Source organism: Hyalella azteca, unplaced genomic scaffold, assembly GCF_000764305.2.
Source record: "Hyalella azteca isolate HAZT.00-mixed unplaced genomic scaffold, Hazt_2.0.2 contig12396, whole genome shotgun sequence".
Taxonomy (NCBI): Eukaryota; Metazoa; Arthropoda; class Malacostraca; order Amphipoda; family Hyalellidae; genus Hyalella; species Hyalella azteca.
The window spans coordinates 83,912-103,783 of NW_025942356.1; the positions used below are offsets into that span (position 1 = coordinate 83,912).

At 38.4% G+C, this 19,872-nt stretch overlaps 1 protein-coding gene across 1 annotated transcript; it reads right to left on the minus strand.

Moving 5' to 3' along the window:
- Positions 1–2,053: 2,053 nt before the first annotated feature.
- On the minus strand, positions 2,054–17,699 carry LOC108681653 (chitin deacetylase 1). The gene is made up of 6 exons (XM_018170706.2): positions 17,659–17,699; positions 15,313–15,431; positions 14,659–14,815; positions 13,821–13,982; positions 12,607–13,112; positions 2,054–3,094 (listed from the first exon to the last, which is right to left on the minus strand). Exons 2-6 carry the CDS (start codon positions 15,394–15,396, stop codon positions 2,429–2,431), a joined length of 1,575 nt encoding a protein of 524 aa, XP_018026195.1. The 5' UTR covers positions 15,397–15,431; positions 17,659–17,699; the 3' UTR covers positions 2,054–2,428.
- Positions 17,700–19,872: the final 2,173 nt, after the last annotated feature.

Here is a 19,872-nt window from a genome sequence, read left to right on the forward strand (position 1 = left end):
AAAATACCGAATATTACTTATTTACATAGCGTTCTCCTTTTCACTGTAGTAACAAAATATCAACATGGATACTGAAATTCATCATTATGAGGCTCTGCTATTTATGATATTTTAAAGCGTGGATACTTTGCTACAAATAAAATCTATATTATTTAGAAATTTATAAAATTTTTAGATTTAATCAGTTTGATTTAACACTTTGACTCCGAAGTGGTACATATGCGTACCAGGAAATGTATTTCTCCAGGACGTAGTAGTTCATAATTCAGGTTGCCTAAAATCGGCCAAATCCGAGAACATAAAAGGCCGGAAACTCAATATATACTAGTTTATTTGTCGGTTCCGCCATAAAAATTCCATTTATTTTCTGTTTGCAGTGTTTAAAATTTAAATAGGAAGTATCCATATCATAAATTTTAGCCGGCCAACGTAATTGAGGAAAACTAAATCACGGAATTTGTCCAGAAAAATGACCGTCTGGCAACCCTGTTTGAAAACAGTACAAAACATGAAATAATAGTACAAGATGAAGCAATCGTAGTCAACGTGTTAAAATAGAGCTGTGTTCTTTTTTTCTAGGTCAACCTGAACGCAAATGGTGGCACTTGCCAATAAATGTTGCACACTGGCATTTTTCCGGCCAAATTAAACGATTTGGGCTTTAAATTGCGTCTATAGGCAACGATCAAATATGGCCTTAAACGTATTGTAATTTTCAATGAATGAAATGTACGAAAAATTAAATTGTCATACTCCAAATTGTAAATTTACTGATAAATATATACTTAAACCAGTTTTGCGATAAGATTTGATCGTTTCCTCTTGCCATCATCTGGCAAGCCTGCACTAGAATTAAATGGGAACGATATTATCCGCCATGGAAATTTCAACTCAAAGCAATAATTTATATGTTGATTTATTTTTGTATATTAACAACACGTGTTCAGGCGCACAGTCGAACACAACTTTGGTCTAAACGAGGGGACCAGGGGGTGCCTGCCGACTGTTACAAGGAGCGTGTCTTTTGTTGATGCAAGTTATAGGTTGGGGCGATGCAGGTTGGTTACATGCAGCTCGATGGATATTATCACATTTGAATTACATCTTGAGTGCTGGCACAGTCTTCTACTTTATTCGGCCCTGCTCTTCACGTATTTCTGATAGATAATGTTTCCATGAGTGTCTTTCTGAGAAAAATTGAGATCTCAATTTTATATTAAGACAAATTTATGGATTTACTCTGAATTATCTCTGATCATCCATCAAGTAACACTTGTAGTTGTAGATTCTGCACGTCCATCAAGTATTATATACATACATACTCAAGTATTATTTATAGATGTATTGCCTTTCATGCTGGTTAAAATCATTAATTTACAGTCAGCTCTCCATGACATTGGTAGAAGTTACAGATGCCAATTTTTCAGAAAATTAGACGGGTAAAGTTGGAACATATAACCTGTGATAATGCCACATTCAGCCACTCGACAAGAGTGTGGAAAATTTCAATTTTCTGAGCCGTGATTCGTTGATTTTTAAGTAAAAAACATTGAAATGCTGAATTTCTCGCCTGTTTTTTTAGTTTTACTCAATTACTACTTAATATTTAAATATATCCAAATGATATCTTAAGGTTTATTATAATTTCTTATTTTATTCGCAAAAGTGTCAGCCACATGAATGAAGGTTATAGAATTGCTTCTATGTTGTTCAATTATAATATACAGAGAAACTGATTGAAAAAAAATACTTATTTGTTGAACTTGGGTGTTTTTATAATAGAAATCCTGAAGTAGTTATTAGTACTCGAGATTTTTGGCTTGATATTTGATGAATATATTAGTTTTCTCAAACGTGAAGCACTCGATCATTAGTCAATGTGAATAACATTTAACCGTGAATCAAATAACTTCTCCTAAATAATTATTTTGATTTCATCTTGTCTCGCATGTTGCGTTAAAAGTCGAAACTTGGTTAATCAAGATGACCGACTCTCTTGGTTGTTAATCACTATCGCTATCACTATCAATGAGGTTGTTAATCACTATCGCTGTACTGATGAGTGCTTTTTATTTTTGATGCCACTAAATTTTTGACAATCTACTGCTAGAAAATCTAGAACTTGCTATCTGACACCAACTTTAAAATTACATGCTGTAAATCTGTACAAACTTTATACGCACTAATTTACTGGTAGAGGACCACGAGGTTTAAGAAGACCATTGCGACGGCGGTCATAAATTGGATTTTCAAAATGAACTTTGCAACTTGAAAATACATTTCCCCTTGCCAGAAAAAAAGCCCAATAAATTTTCTAGATACTTTCTCATAGCATTCCATGCTATTAGCTATAAATTCCTTTAAAGTTACCAAAGTATTTCTATAATGGAAATAAATTATTACAGGTCATCCATTGAACTAGCATTTTCTACAAATCGTCCAAGTCCAATATGTCCCCCAAAGGGTTGTAAAGCCACGGGTACTCCCTAGGGCACTCCATGCACGTATGGAGTGCCATGCTGCCTTCAATCGCCAAAATCCGAGGGGGCCTCCGTTTGCATGGGTTGGGCAGAACGCAGTTGGGTTGTCCTGTGGGAACACATGTTCTTTTCCATTCTTCGAAGTTATTAAGTGCTGTAATTTCAGTAGGCGATTCCATCCATTGGATGGCCTGCATCATAGTTACGAAGAAAAAATCTCCGCGGGCTGCGACGTCCGCAATCCACTTGGTGAACTCCCTCAGGAAGCTCTGACGTGTGAGAAAATAGGAAGAAGTGAAGTGGAGACCCAGAGGAGCTCTGTTGGTGGTGTAATGCTGCTGCAGATTCGACTCCAGGAATGCTCTGAACTGTTTTGGGTCGACGATACCAGAGCACTGATCAATTAAGTGACATCCTGTCACCTGTTCTGAGTAAGTCGAATCTTCTCTCCTGTCCAACTCGTTGAGGACCATCTCCCATGCCGTGAAATTGCGAGTTGGGCAATTCTGATCAGTTCCGATGCACTTGTGAGGCATTCGATGAGTGAGCGTATAAGGCCACAAAGGGGAGGGCCCGCGAGGGGCTGCAATAGACGAATCATACAAAAATCCCATATGTTGGTCTACTCACCGCTGCAGATGTTCTCATCTGACCCGTCCTCACAGTCAGGAATGTCATCACAAAACCGTTCTTTGCCCAAACACTCGCCACTGCCGCACTCTATTTCTTCAGCTGTGCATGGAGTCTCGTCGTTGTAATTTCGCGGCCATTTTGGTTTTGGTTTTTGAGCCACTGTATGTTGTGATAAAATTATTCAATATTATTATCTAATATAACTATATGCATCATTCTCAATCAATATCGGTACTATTTAACAATCTTCATCCCTTGAACTTTTTGATAAAAAGAGAGTTGAGTTCATCAAATAAGTACCTGCAGCAGCGCGTACGTGATTCTCAAAATGAAATTATAGTCCAACGGTTGGAACCATTTAAACTTTAACTGACATATAAAAAATAGTCACAAATGAATTAGTACAATGTACACTATTATTCTTCTGGATAGAAATTAAATTAATTAACTCAAACATACAGATGACTTGACTCTTCGACCACTATGAGCTTCAAAAAAATTATTTGAGAACATTCAAATTAGTTATATGATGGCAATGAATGAAATAGTAACTCTAATATACAAATAAAAAACTCACGCTCTAACATGGCACAGTTGTGGACTTTGTTACGGAGCTGGCAGGTCTGCAGTTCAACATCAAAGAACATCCCATCGCCGCACTTGCTGTGGATCACCTGCATGCGGTTGCCCCCGCCTGGAATACAGCGGTAGTAGCTCCTGCATGTCGCGCGGGCCTGTGGGTCGGAATTATTCCTTTCAGGCAAAATCTAAAATGTATTTTTCGTATGTGGCAGCAATTAAGGTGTGATGATAATGCACTTGATGATAGGAAGTGAAAGAACGCTTGGGCAAACTTGCGATTCTTTTTTAACTGATTCTATTGACTCATTATTGCCAAAGGACTCACCTTAAGTGATCGAAGTTGACTCACGTAAGGCAGGGGATGGCGTTTAGTGGTTATAGCAAATTGAGACCATTTGTTGATCTGAGTGGATTGATGTTGCATCTAACTCTTGAGTCACTCGCTACCAGTGATATTATTTTGAATGTGGGTCGATAGTTCGAATTTTGCTGCTAAATATGCGGACCGCTCCATATGAAGGATCAACATGAAGGACCTATTTGAATGTACTTTGTTGGTCTTCTCTACTTCTTTGAACACTCGGCCTAAATATAATTTACAAAGTTAACTTTCATTTGTACCGAGCTGTTTGGGTGCAAGGGTTTCTAGATCTGAACCTCCCTCTTAATAAGTTAGGCTGAATTTATCCTTGTTGATCGCTTGCCCGGTTGGTCCCCATGCAGAAACTCTTGGACTCAGCAATGAAAAGTTTAAATATTGTTCATGGTGCTTTTCAAGCGATGAGAGAATTTGTAACATAATTTGCAGCCTTTTTTTACTGATCTCTAAGATGAAATAAAATTTCACGAATTTCTTTTTCTTCATGATTATGGAATAATTTATTTGACCAACGCGTTTGGCGTTCTATACTAGCCTGGTTGACAGCCATCTTTATCATCAAGTGGGATAATTAATGAAATGTAAACAAAATCTTGAAACAAGGCAAAGCCTATTAGAGGCCTATTAAAGAACTGTCTGGTCACATTGGATTTTGTTGAACATTTCAGAGTAATTTTCTGACTAATTCGACAACTTAAGTACCGTAATAGGCAGGTTAAGAAAAGTTTAGAAATCAAAGTTGCATGAACTGAATTTCCTCATTTCCCTTGACTAACATTTTTTGCTTTAGGTTCTAAAAAAGGGACTTCGTTAAGTGTTTTCGCTTCGTGAATCTTCGAACAAACACTTTCCGCACAATAACACGCCGCAATACGCTGTACACAATGACACACCATAACACACTGACCTCCTCTTCGGTGATTCCGGCGGGGAGTTCCGCCCTGAAGAGCTCGTGGGGGCCTCGGCCAGGGCAGTAGACCTCCGGGTCCATCTCTGTTATCGGTACCAGCTGGCCCATCGTCACTCCCACTGGGGGCATAGCCATTATAATTTATAAAGAAGTGATATTCATAAATGGGACCAGAGGGACGAAGGCACTGGGGAGGCACAAACAAAATGACTTGCACTGATGGTTGCCGCCACGTACGACAACTTTAAAATGTTCTCACTTGCGTTCAAACGTCCACAGGTTGCTATACTCAATAGTTTAGGTATAATTCAAGTTGAAAGTTACGTTCGCGGAGAGTGACATACGGTTAGAGTGCATCGACATTAGGACAATATTATCCATTTTTCCACGTTTTTCTTAGTTTCGCTTCGTCTCTGTCGTCATCGAAAATTCAAACCTTAATTTAGAGCACTTCTGAAGATCCTAGAAACTTGAAATTTGGCATGCATGCTTATGCTGCGTAATAAATAAATAAAACCCGTAATAAAAATAATATACTATAATATAATAATATTCTGCGTAACAAAATAAATAAAATAATAACAAATAAATAAAACCCTAAGAATTCACGGTTGGGAATCGATTTTTTTTGTCGAACATCCAGACTTGCCAACCCTGGAAATTGATTTAAATTGCTAAAATTGCTAAACAAAAAGTAGAAAATAAATATTAAAAAAAACTTTTTTAAAAACCATGTTTTTCTGGTGTTTACAAAACAAAAAATAATGAAATAATACAAATAAAAAAAACTTTTAAACACCACATTTTTCTTAACGGACAAAAAAGAAAAACATTTACTCTTATATAACATTACATAACATTTTACATAACTTTAATGTTATGTAAGAGTTAATTTTTTTTTCGTTAAGAAAACGTGGTGTTTAACAGTTTTTTTTATTTGTTTTATTTCATTATTTTTAGTTTTGTAAACACCAGAAAAACCTGGTTATGCTGCCTAACAATTCAAGTTTTTATCATCAGAAAAAATAATTTAAAAATTTTTTTCGAAAAAAAAATAAATAAAAACACGAAAAATTCACAGTTTGGAATTGAGTTGTTTCTCGAACATCCACACTTGCCAACCCTGGAAATTGATTTCAATTACTAAAATTGCTAACTAAAAAGTAGAAAATAAATAACTGTAAAAAATATTAAAAAAAAACACTTTTTTCTGGTTTTTGCAAAACTAAAAGTAATGAAATAAAACAAATAAAAAAACTGTTAGAAACACGTTTTCTTAACGGACAAAAAAGACAAACATTTACTCTTACATAAAATTTTACATAACTTAAATGTTATGCGAGAGTAAATGTTTTTCTTTTTTGTCCGTTAAGAAAACGTGGTTTTTCAACAGTTTTTTTATTTGTTTTATTTCATTATTTTTGGTTTTGTAAAAACCAGAAAAACGTGGTTTTTAGAAATATTTTTTATATTTATTTATTTATTCTTAGGAACGTTTTTATTCTTATTTCTTTTTATCCTTATTACCCATTCCAACTTAGTACAGCGAGGAACGATATTGTGTTAATAAGGTAATCGTGGTCGGACTAATAGTCCTAACAATATTTATTTGGCTCTTATCAAACATTTTATAAGCTTAGCGATATTGCGGACATTTTACGTCGTTGTGTAGTTTTAAGTTATTGCGTATATTGAATTTTACGTTATATTACACGTCAATGTAATCGAGCTGTATATTAAAGAATATTTTTCCAAGTTTAATTTCACACTTTTGGTCGCGGGTCCGGTTGGTCACCAGAAACTCTAGGACTCGGCAATGAAAATTTTGAATATTGTTCAGGGTGCTTTTAAGCTGTGGGAGAATTTCTAACATAACTTGCAGTTTTTATTTTAATGACCTTTGAAAAGGAACAAATTTTCACTAATTTCCTCTTCTTTATGGTTATGGATCGAATGATTTATTTGATAAACGCGTTTGGCGTTCGATTTGCCTGGTTGACAGCCATCTATATCATCATGTGGGGTTAACAATGAAATATAAATAAAATCTTGAAACATGGCAAAGCCTGTTGTATCAGACGTGCTTTTCTGTGCACACTTATGTGAATCGTAATTAAGCAAGACCCGAGGGTTGGTCTGGTAGTAGCGTGATCCAAGGACTTTGAGGAAAAGCATAAACGATTATAGAAAATTATTCAGGAGAGAAGTTCGGCTTACAGTTTAGTGTAAATAGTGTTTAGTGTTTGAGCTTCAACGCTGATGTCTGCGGCGTCTGCGGCGTACTGTGTAACCCGCCTGGAAATAACAGTTACCACCAGAATTCAAAAACTGTGTTTTCCAGTTTTATAAAAATATTCATAACCTAGCAGAAAGATAACAAATCGATGTAAAACAAAGTAACTGAGAGTTTAGAGAAACTTCAACTAATGACGGGAGCAGATGATGCTATCTTCAACGTGATCTAACGCTGCAGCCGAGGCTTAAAACCGTCACAAGAGGGCCAGGCTTTCGTTAAGATAAACTCTAATGGACGTTGAGCCCTGCTCACTGGATCTATTTTACTTTTCTTAGTCCCGTTATTTTAATAAAGGACATAGTTTTTAGTTTTCTCTCGTGATAGTTATATTTGGGGATCAAGAACTATTTGAGGAAATATTAATTATTTCAAACAGCTTGCAATATTTTGTTTATGGTTTGACAACAGTTTTTAAGGTGTGTGCGTAACTCAAGCACACGTGCTGTGTAATAAAATTCTACACATATTTTTATAATTTAATCGTCGAACAAGCCTAAAAGGTATGCATTTTAAGTTGAAACTTATTTCAAACATACTTACAAAAAATTTATTATCACATGACACATTACTTGAAATGCAGGCGTAGGATTTTTTTTTTTAATTATAGATGAATGCGAATGCACAACCACTGCCGACGTTGTCAGCTGCCATTTTAAACGAGTGGTTGCGCACATTTTTAATTTCTGGCATCTGGATCGGACAGATGACAGTCACAAAATCGTTGACTTATTCTAACCTGATGAAAAACGCTTGATTTTTAAAATCTGGTCAAAAATAATTGTAATACGGTTACACGATAAAAAAAATTTTCAAGCGACTCAACGAAAAACTCACGGAGGAGGACGAGCAGAAAACCGCACACGACCGCAGGATTCATGGTTCTGGAGTCAGGCCCGCCGCCCTCCTGCTTATATACGAGTCCATTTTCTCGGCATCAGGGCTACCGATGAACATTTTTCCAATACAGGAGAACCCTTGCACGGTACCGGCTATCTCCTTGCCGTACGAGTAACAGCTAGTGGTGCTCAGGAACCGATCGGTACCGGTGAACCACGAACGATACATCTTAACGACCAGTGAAATGACCAATAATGTCCGATACCAACTACCTGAAGGCAGTACCACAGGCCTGCTACTTGCGAACCTTTACTGGTGCCTTCAACCTGATACCAGTGAGCTCATGTCCGGGACCAGTACGTGGAATCTTCGGTATCATGAGTTCAGATTGGTATTCCTGTTTAATTGGTCCGACTGTAGATGTCTTGTATCAGGTTACTTCGTCAGATATCAGTAGACGCTCCAAAAATTGATCAGAGAAAGGGTTTGATGGCGGCACAGCTCTCGCGTCCTGTAGTCTCTGTAATGGTGTCGGATTCAGTAATAGTTTAATAAGTCTTCGCATTTATTCAGAATAAGCTAGAAATCCTAAATGTAACAAGCGAATTGGAGAATTACAGAGATTAGCCCTGCCCTGAGATTAGCGTACGTACTGCGAATAGAGACAAATGCTGTAGCTTGACTGGCTAGGCCTTACGACACGTACTCTTCTGCGCAGTAGTGTGGATAACAAGAGTAATGTCTCTATAAACTCTATGCGGAAATATTGGGCAATAACTATAAAAAATTAGGATAGCTTGCATTGGGGGGCGAAGTTTAGTACCCGCGTATCCGCAGGCACGTTCTACTCAACACAATTTGAAGCCTATAGATCCCGGTCAGTCTAACCTGCACTGCAGCAATGACTTAAACAACTTATATTCATTGTGCAGCTGGACAGTTAAACCTGGCTTCTGGAAGCGAGGCAAGGGTTAGCAGAATGTGGGTTATCGGGGAAAGGGTTAGAGGATATAAAGGTTAGCCGAGTGAGGGTTAGTGGGGGAAGGGTTAGCGAAGTAAGTTTATCCGATTAAGTATTGCTTTACAAGGACTATACTGCGATAAAGGTTATCAAAGCACTGTTAAAATTTCAATTCAGCGCTCAGCCCGTTGTGATCCAAGCGACCACTTGGAGTCGACGATATTTCCTACCAGTCCAGCTATATATTTTAAATTCAATACAGGTGTTTTCACATCTATAATGCACCCTCTAGAGTCCCATAGTATCTCGACGATCCCTATTTTTAGCGCATTTTCTCATTTATGGAAAAAATGCACTATTTTGCTCGCCATGTCCGTCTGTCCGTCTGTCTGTCCGTTTGTCTGTTTGTCCGTCCATGACTTCACGTTTTCGTCCACGAGAAAATGCGCTCTCTGTCACTCACTGCAGTGAGTACAGAGTTATATTTATCTATGTATTGTCCTCGTTAGTACAATGCAATGGTTGGTATACTGTGCATATAATTATTGTATATAGCAAACCTTTCCCTCGCCGGACAGCTAAGCGCGTCAAATCTAGTTTAGTGTTTAACCTTGCAACTGAATGGATTATAAAATTGTCCAAAATTTGAAACACTTTCCTACCTACAGCACGAGCCGAGGGCGGACGAAGCTTTGATACGATCTTTTGCCGAATGAAACTGAGTCAGGATAACCCATATGAGCGCATGCTGCATCGTTAATTAGACGAAGTTTCACTTATTTGTATGAGTGTAATTGGCAAGTTCAAGTTCAGGGGCGCCGCCTTGCAGGTAACCGGTCGCTGCCACCGAGGATGGCGGGGCACCCACCAATGTGCGCAAGTGCAGTCACCTCTCCCTTCTTCTTCTCTCTTTTTCTTTCTCTTTCTCAATTTCTGTAGATTGTTGAAAGTTTACATTAAACTGCCTCATTGCCCCGTTATTAATTATTATTAATTAACATTCGCAAGTGCAAAGTCACCAAGTACGCAAGTCACCTCTGCCTCCTTCTTCCTCTCCCTCCACTCCTTCCTCTCCCTTCTCTCCTTCCACTCTCCACTCCTTCCTATCCCTCCAATCCTTCTTATCATTCCACTCTTTCCTATCCCTCCACTCCTTCCTATCCTCCACTTTTTCTATCCATTTCAAGAAAACTTCTCTCTTTGTCAGACTAAATTTCTTCATAATCTACATAATATTTCTTCTCCACATCTCATCAAACGTCAAAGGTTAGGATTCCAACTTTATGGATCTTCCTGTCCATCTGACGGTACGCAAAATTGGAACAAACAGATGATCTGAAGGCAAATGCTTGAGTGCAGTGGTCGCGTTGCCCCGTCTTTGATGTAGCTTTCGGGCGCTTTTCCACAGTGTCTGAAAGTACCACAGTGTAAAGTGTATCACAGTGTCTGAAAGTACCACAGTGTAAAGTGTATCACAGTGTCTGAAAGTACCACAGTGTAAAGTGTATCACAGTGTCTGAAAGTATCACAGTGTAAAGTGTACCACAGTGCCCGAAAGTATCACAGTGTAAAGTGTACCACAGTGCCCGAAAGTATCACAGTGTAAAGTGTACCACAGTGCCCGAAAGTACTAGTTTAAAAAAAAAAAACTCTCTCATCGTCTCCGTACACCCTGATTCTTCTTGGAAGCTTGTTACTTCCCAAGTGTTGACTTTTGATTTTTTATCAATGCTTTTTCGACTGAATGACATATACAAAACGTAAGCTACTTATATAAACCATTTTTGGTGAAATTTGTAGAATTAAAATATATTCCTATTTCCTGAGTTCAGAAAACTGCAAACGTACGAAAAAAAAAAATCCCTTGTAGTTTTACATGAAAGATTTTCTATTGCGACGCATTGAAAACTTATGGTGTCTTTCCATTAGATGGCAAACTACTGTAAATCTATATTTATAGTTTTACATGAAAGATTTTCTATTGCGACCCATTGAAAACTTATGGTGTCTTTCCATTAGATGGCAAACTACTGTAAATCTATATTTGAATTGGTGGACTTTCACGGTTGCACCAAGTGTTCGTTTCTACACGCGTCCAGCGGGACTGTCATGGCCTCTCAACAAATTAAGATCATCAATATTCCTCTAAAGATAAAATATAAAACAAAAAAAAAGCTGAATTACAAGCGTTTTCAATTATATGCCTACATATTCGCAAGAAATGATGCACAATTCTCTCGTCTGCTAACGGTGTTATCGCTTTCCGCCTGTTTTCTTTCTAGATCTCCTGTTCTCAGATTTCTAGATGCAATGTTTAAAAGTACCTGCATTGAGAAGTGAGCATGGATTTCACATCGTAGAGTGGGAGGCATGCTGGGGAGTTCGGGTAGGTTTGAATACGCGCCTCAAATCTCTCATATAAATATTGGACAATAAAGATGCGTTTATTAGAATGGCTTTATTAATTAAGGAATGCCCATTTTTTATGAGTCACGTAACTTTCAAGAAACTATATAGACAATCAATGATGTTTCATTAGATTCCCAGAATGTATTTTTAATTGGAAAAATGGAAAAATACATTCTGCAAATCTGATCTAACTTTGCCCTTTTATTGGTTGCTGAAGAAACTCGAGGTACCAGAAGGCCTATAGATTTGCTAGTCATGAAATGGATCTCTTTTAGCTTCTTGTACAGCTCGGGGAAGTACACATCTCTTTACCAGAACACAATTTAAGAAAGTTCTTATGTGGTTCCTTATCGTGGGTTCCAACTTAAAAATGGTTAATATTCCTCTTTCTGATGGAATCAATTTGTTGCTATAGTTATACTCCATTATTACTAGCCTATTTCAGTGGTGGGTCTACAAGTCGATGAATCCCCATCTATTCCCAGATGGGTTGTAAAGCCATGGGTACTCCTCAGGGCACTCCATACATGTGTGCATGTACATGCTACCTTCATTTGCCAGAACCCGAGGGGGCTTTCGCTCACACGGATCTGGTAGCATACAGTAAGGTTGTCCTTTAGGAACACACTTCGTTTTCCATTCTTTGAAATTGTTTAGCGCGGCGATTTCTGTAGGTGATTCCATCCATTGGATGGCCTGCATCATACTTACGAAGAAAAAGTCTCCACGGGATGCGACGTCCGCAATCCACTTAGTGAACTCCCTCAGGAAGCTCTTGCGAGTGAGGAAATAAGAAGAAGTGAAGTGGAGACCCAGAGGAGCCCTGTTGGTGGAGTAATGACGCTGCAAATTTGACTCTAAAAAATTTCTGAACTGTTTGGGGTCGACGATACCAGAACACTGATCAATTAAGTGACATCCTGTCACCTGTTCCGAATATGTCGAATCTTCTCTCCTGTCCAACTCGTTGATGACCATCTCCCATGCCGTGAAATTGCGAGTTGGACAATTCTGATTAATACCAATGCACTTGTGAGGCATTCGATGAGTGAGCGTATAAGGCCACAAAGGGGAGGGCCCGCGAGGGGCTGCAATAGACGAATCATACAAAAATCCCATTTCTGTCATCATCCTAAACTGATTGTTACCTCCTACGCGACCGAGAGGTACTCGTAATCCTAGAATTTCCCCTTGAGAAATATTAGCGAAAGTCTCTGCGATCAAGCGACCGCCATCGAATTCAGCTTCGAAGTCCGCCACGGAAAGACTGCTCCAGTAGTTCTTGTCTGCGTTGTTGGTGATGGAAGACACGGCGATCTCATGCCCTTGCCGATGAAGCTCCTGAATTGCCGAATAGTTGGAAAATACGTGACTGACGAAGAAGGTTGCCTTAGGAGTGCAATCATTCCCCTTGTTCGTGATACTTTTCCCGAAAATTTCCTGGTAAACTTTGAAGCTCTCCTCGCTGACGGATCCTGTGAATGTGATCATGATCATCTGGGGGGTCTGAGCAGGAGGGAGATCATCAGGAATGCGTGAACCGTCGACAGAACAGAAACAGCCTTCCGCCCAGAGACAAGTGGTGGGATTGCATCGCTCGGCTGCGTTGGGATCCATCTCGGGGTCTGGAACACATTTTGATTTAGTGATTAATAACCATAGCAAGAACACAAGACATTGGTGTTTTGTTTGATTTAAATGTAAAATTTGTTTGTTAATTCAGCCAATGCTTCGAGTTGAATATACTCTCGAGAGACTGGGTAAAACAGCCTTATTACATGGAATGCTGGGCAAAGAGGTTTCGAAATCATATGATGAAATAAGATGAGGTAATGGTGAGATGGGCACTCATTCAACTGGAGGCTGGTCCAGATGCGGTTTTGAGTCACATTTTAGATTTGCACATTGGATATTGAAAAACTTCATGCATCTCAAAATACTGAGCTACTTCCTGTTCTTGAGCAAAGGGTAAAGATATATTATTTATAATAAACATGGGCCTGGTGGAAGATTAGAATAATTAGGGCTCAAGTTTGAAACCACGCTACCAAGTTGAGATGAAGAGTTTTATACTTTAAGTTTAATTCATACTGAATCATCTCGAGCAATCAGTGTAATGGTAGTCCATGGCAGTCGAACAATGCTGAGGCCGACGCCTCACACAATGAACGTTGGCAACCTCATTAGTTGCCAGTTCTCGCACTTCTGTTAATCTTCACCCAATGCTATGTTATTTATAAATATTACTTTTAATCTTCAACCATATTTTGAGATGAGATATTTTGTACTTTTTTTCCGAGTTACTATTACAAAACATATGTTGGTCTACTCACCGCTGCAGATGTTCTCATCTGACCCGTCCTCACAGTCAGGAATGTCATCACAAAACCGTTCTTTGCCCAAACACTCGCCACTGCCGCACTCTATTTCTTCAGCTGTGCATGGAGTCTCGTCGTTGTAATTTCGCGGCCATTTTGGTTTCGGTTTCTGAGCCTCTGGAAAATTGTGATTCATTGACTCAAGCAGCAATGTCATTCAAACCTGGTTTCTTAAAATTTATCACCGTTATCCGTGAATTTCAAAGTGTTCTATCAGCAAGTCTAGTGCAGTGGAGCCAGTATTAATAGTCTACTCAGGTCAATTGCGTCAGTCTAAATGAGTGAACTGAAGAATTCCTAAAATTTGTTAAATAACCAACAATTAGAAATTAGTCTTTGTACAATGAATACGCGATTCATGGTCTAACATGGTCACTGATCTCTGTATGTGTGCCAACTGGCAGTTACAGCATGGAACTCTCACCCAAGCTCTTTCGGCCAATTCCACATATCGATCGTTATGATTTTTTCGAAGTCATATGAGAATAAACGAACAGGTCAGAAGAGTTATTATTTAAAAATCAGAGGAGCTATAATTACTAAATTAGCAATTCAAATAAATCCATGTAGAGTTTGTCAATACAGCCACTGTTTGAAGTATGCAATATGAACGCAAGAGAATAGGCTATCCCCAATAACTTATAATCATTTCAACTGTAGGCGGTTGAAGCGTTTTTTTCTGACCTAACGGCTCTATTTGAGGATTAATAGTTTATAAAATGGAAGGTTGCATACTGAAATTTCAATGTGAATGCCATTCAAACTGAATATGAAACGAATTCAAAAGACTTACGCTCCCACTTGGCACAGTTGTGGACTTTGTTACGGAGCTGGCAGGTCTGTAGCTCAACATCAAAGAACATCAAGCCGCCGCACTTGCTGTGGATCACTCGCATGCGGTTACCCCCACCCGGCACACAGCGGTAGTAGCTCCTGCATGTCGCATGGGCCTGTGGGTCGAAATTGTTCGTTTATTGCTAAAGCTAAGATGTAACTAATGGTTACTCGAAGAGAAGAAACGGCTGGTGCAACCAATTGATGCAGTTTTATTGATTTTTTAAACTCATTTTTTGCTAGAACTTCAGAAGGCTCGGTTCACAGGGCCAAAGTTGACTTCACTGCTCCTTGACAAGCTTGAATGTGTTCTCCTGGTTCGGTCTTTTGTCTTGTGTCTGCAAGCGTAAAGTTAAGAGATAAGCGAGTCCCTCGCAGCCAATGAATTGACTTTTTTTTACCGTCGATCTCAGTTGCCAGTGTCGTTGGTAACCAGCAAGCTCCATAATGCTGAGAACAGTCACGATGTACCCGTAAGTGTCGTTCAAAATTATAATTAATAACACGCAGTGACGCACAGCACACAAACATACAAAGTGTCTCAGTGTCTCACTGCGCACAATATCACTACGTATAACTGTGTTCACAACGGTGCGCCATAACGCACGTATACCTCCTCTTCGGTGATGTCGGCAGGTTGTTGCGCCCTGAAGAGCTCTTGGGGGCCGCGGCCTGGGCAGTACACCTCCGGGTCCATCTTCGACTCCGGCACCCGCTGACCCACCGCCACCTCTACTGAGGGGACGTGATATTAAAGTATTTATTGAAGTTATTTTCTCAAGCTTGAATTGTGTTCTGAATTCCATCTTCATTGAGGGTGGGAGTTGTGACATAAAATTATTTACAGAAGTAATATTCCCATGAATGAGTAATATACTGAAACTCTGGGTAATATCTTGGGTTCACTTTTGCAAATGAATCTTTCTGTCAATAAATCTTCCTTTATTTTTAGTGGAAAATTTTTTTAGAGTAATTGAACGCGTATTAAATTAGTGGGATAGATAAGCTTCCCCTCGAGGCTACCAGGAGTAGTGGCTAAGCTATCCTTGATAATTTTTGTATATGGCTGGCCGGGCGTGATAGTATACTTGCAGGAACATTGTGACTTGTTTGCATATTGTGACTTGTTTACTTATTGTGACTTGTTTACAAATTGTGACTTATTTACTTATTGTGACTTGTCCAGATATTGTGACTTGTTCAGATATTGTGACTTGTTCTAATATTGTGACTTGCCCAGATATTGTGACTTATTCAGATATTGTGACTTGTTCAGATATTGTGACTTGTTCAGATATTGTGACTTGTTCAGATATTGTGACTTGTCCAGATATTGTGACTTGTTTGGATATTTGGGACGCATTTTTCTAAATTCTAAAATAACAACGAATATTGTTCTTGATGCTTTTTCAACCGACAAAATAAAAATGGTCTGTTAATGCACAAATTGTGTGGCAGTGCAGCTTTCAATTCGGCAGATGCAATGCGTGAAAATAACAGCTTTATAGAGTGCACTGCTTTCCTGATGTGTAAACTAGCAGATCGGTAATCACGATCATGTTCATCCATAATTCTGATTAATATCGTCACGTCATTTCTACTACTAAATAATTAATTTCAATTTTTTAGGGATACTTCTTGGATACTTCATTTATCTTGATTGCCGTTAGCATAATCGATCAGTTACTTATTATCAGGTGCTCAATTTATCGTTGCATTCTATTATAGCTCCAGTTATTAAAAGGTGCTTTCTATCTATTTCCTATTATATAATTAATTTTATTCCAATGAAAATTGTATCCCCTTCAGGGCGTTCAGTCTGAACCAACAAAATTCGTGTCAATTCGCCTAAAAAAAGCGAGAGTAAGAACAACTGTAGCAACCGCCGCAAAGAAAATTGTTCAAAAACTATCGTTTTTGTGTCGAGATTTTAAAATTTGTATTATTCACTTAGCTACGTTTCTTAATATGGACTTGAACTCGAAACAATACCAGACAAACCAGCGTCCGCATTTTGAAATTTTCCACCAAAACTTTGAATTTCGAGATCTTTGAATTTCAGACCACGCGAGGTCTCTAACGCACATCAGCACCACAGCACACACCAGCACTATCAAAAACGCTATATTCGACCAGCAATAACGTACTGGATAATCTATCTCTTCATTTCTCTTGACCTTAGTCCTTAAATCGAGTATGAATAAGCTATATAGTATGAATAAGCCTCCAAGAACCTTGGTACAATAAATTCTTGACTCATCTGCCACAAGCACACCAGTGCAGGCAACATAATAAATCAACAAGCAACGTGACGAAGCATCTTCAACATTACTTAGTTTATTGAGGATAGACACATTACCATGTAAACGAGGGGATAGACGAGAAGGTAGAAAGTAGAGTGTGGCGAGTAGAGTGTAGAAGTAGAGTCGACGAGGCCCAGTGGAGGAAACTTAAAAATCAATCTTAATTTAAAGTTCTATGTTGTTTAGAGATGCATTTAGAATCCTCACACCTGTTTTTTGCGATGGAACTTTACGCGATAAGTATATGATAATTATTCTAGCATTATGATAATTATTCTAGCATTATGATAATTATGATAGCATTATGATAATTATGATAGCATTATGATAATTATGATAGCATTATGATAATTATGATAGCATTATGATAATTATTCTAGCATGCCACTAAACATTCCATTAAATTCATCCACGAGATACACCAATTAAAGATTAACACAAATACATTAACATGAGTGAGCACGTTGAAAATGTTGTTATTCTCGATTATTATTTTAGTACGATTAGGTTTCAGATATCTCTCTGTTACCATGATCTGGTCAGCATAGGTCAACTTAGTTTGCCGCAAGAATGACTTTAAAACTCTGGTAAAAAAACCCTAAGAAGGATACATGTTACAAAGTTATTGTTTTGTTGACCCCGAGACGAAAACTCACGGAGGAGGAGGAGGAGTAAAGCACCGCACACGACCGCAGGATTCATGGTTCTGGAGTCCGGCCCGTCGACCTCCAGCTTATATAGCCGGCATGACCAGTGCCGATAAACCGGTCATGACCGGACCGGAAAGCACTAGACCGGGACCACAAATGGACCTTTCAGCTATAGGTGAGCCAATATTGTTGCCATTTGTCTTGTGTAAGTGAGCCCAATTTTGCAGGACCTTGTACTGTTTTTTGCCTCTTTTAGTCTCTGCAAAGTTATAGCGGAAATTTTGATATGTTATAACGGTTAAAGATTATAATAGCTTACTTTGGGGCGAAGTTTCGTACTCTCTGAGCCACAGTTCCGTTGAACTCGATAACAATTAAAATCCGGCTTCAACCTGCATGTATTTCAATCCAAGACTCTGACAAAATACACTCAAGGATCAGGTGGACAAAGATGCCACCTGAATAATACATGCAATATAATACATGTAATATAATAATAACAATTTAATTATTATTATTATATGTGCTGGTGTGTGACTTGAATCCAAAGTATTCATGATAGGAAGAGTTGGACAATTCTTTCCGGGTGGATACAGTGCGGCAGAGGAAGAAAAAAATCTATTGTAAGAAAAAGCACATTTATCCAGTGGGGACCTGGGCACGGCGAGTCCCGTTATTCTTATTACAAGTGGGAAAACCTGGCAAGTTCAAGTTCAGGGGCGCCGCCCTGCAGGTAACCGGTCGCTGCCACCGAGGATGGCGGNACTCACTGCAGTGAGTACTGAGTTACATTTTTTTTTGCATTTTCGAGTTTCTCTCTGCCCATTTTCTTCATTTTCTTCATCAATGCTTTTTTCATTTTCGTCTTTCTCTCTGGCAGTTTTCTTCATCAATATCAGTTGAACGACCACTCAAGTAACTTTATGCAGTATAGAACGACACATACAACGCATTGGATTGCACCGCGCCTTGTTCCGCTGCATCGCATTATACCGGACCATCAACCCACGTCCGACCCCCGAGACTTTCCCACTCGTGCTTGAACTTGACGGTATTTATGGTAGTTATTTATGGTAGTTCTTTATGTTACTAGCTTATTGTTAGCTCGGCTTGGGCTGGTCCGGCACTAAGGGTTATTCAAGGACAGAATATTTCTCGCACAGAACGTTGACCCTGGGAATTTAAGTAACTATAGAATGAATTTAGGAGAATTAAATGGCGTAATGGTGGTAGGGTTTGCAGTTATAGCATTAATTGTTTGAAGTAACTTTACTTTTCAAAGCAGATCTTAATGAAGAGAAATAAATTTGAATAGATTTCAGCAAAATGGCGCGTTTAGTTTCTGAGGAGCCCCGAGCTTTTGGATTTCATTACACAAATTACTAGCGATTTGCCGCGTGTTTGGCAAGCTTTTAGCGTGATTTAAATTCTAAATGACAGTAAAATCATTTTTATTCCGTCACACTTTTACGACTGAAAACCAAAAAGCATCAAATTGTTCAATCGAAAACTACGAAATCTAACGCCGCAAGCACTATTTCTTTCAAAATTATCTGTGGTCAAAAGGGAATTACGTTTCATGGTCATACGGTAATTAGCTAAAAATTTAAGAAATGGAGAAAGCCCATCAAAAGCTGAATTGTTTGCCTGCCGGTGATAAAGGTATATAAATTCACTTAAAATGCATATATTACTGGAAGTTAGGTTTGTTATTGGTTTAACAGGAGAAATTATGAATATAAGCTTCTTGTATAATTGATATAGTGATTTTTTTAAATAACTTTTCTTTAACCAAAGTGATCATGTCTTATTTCAGTCAAAAAGCTTTGCAACTTATAGATCCCATTATTCAGAAATGTCACCTTCCAAACTCTAGGTACATTACGGATAAAGAATTTTTCTTACATATTGTGTAGTTTAAATTTATTAGTGAGCAACTTAATTACTATGAGCTCTATTTACATTTGAGTGAGTCATGGGTTATAAACATCACATTTTCCTATATGAAATAAGAACAGGTATTCAACAGGCCCTCTATAGAATAAATTAAATAAACGAAGATATTTCTTAGTCGATGACATATTACAACTGGTGGTATACTGAGACATTTATCATAGAAGTGTGATCTAGAATTGCTTGGTGATAGAATGAGAGTTACTGATAACGTTCAACCATAATTAAATGATCATTTTTGTTTTTGTTTTTGGATCGTGGCAGCCA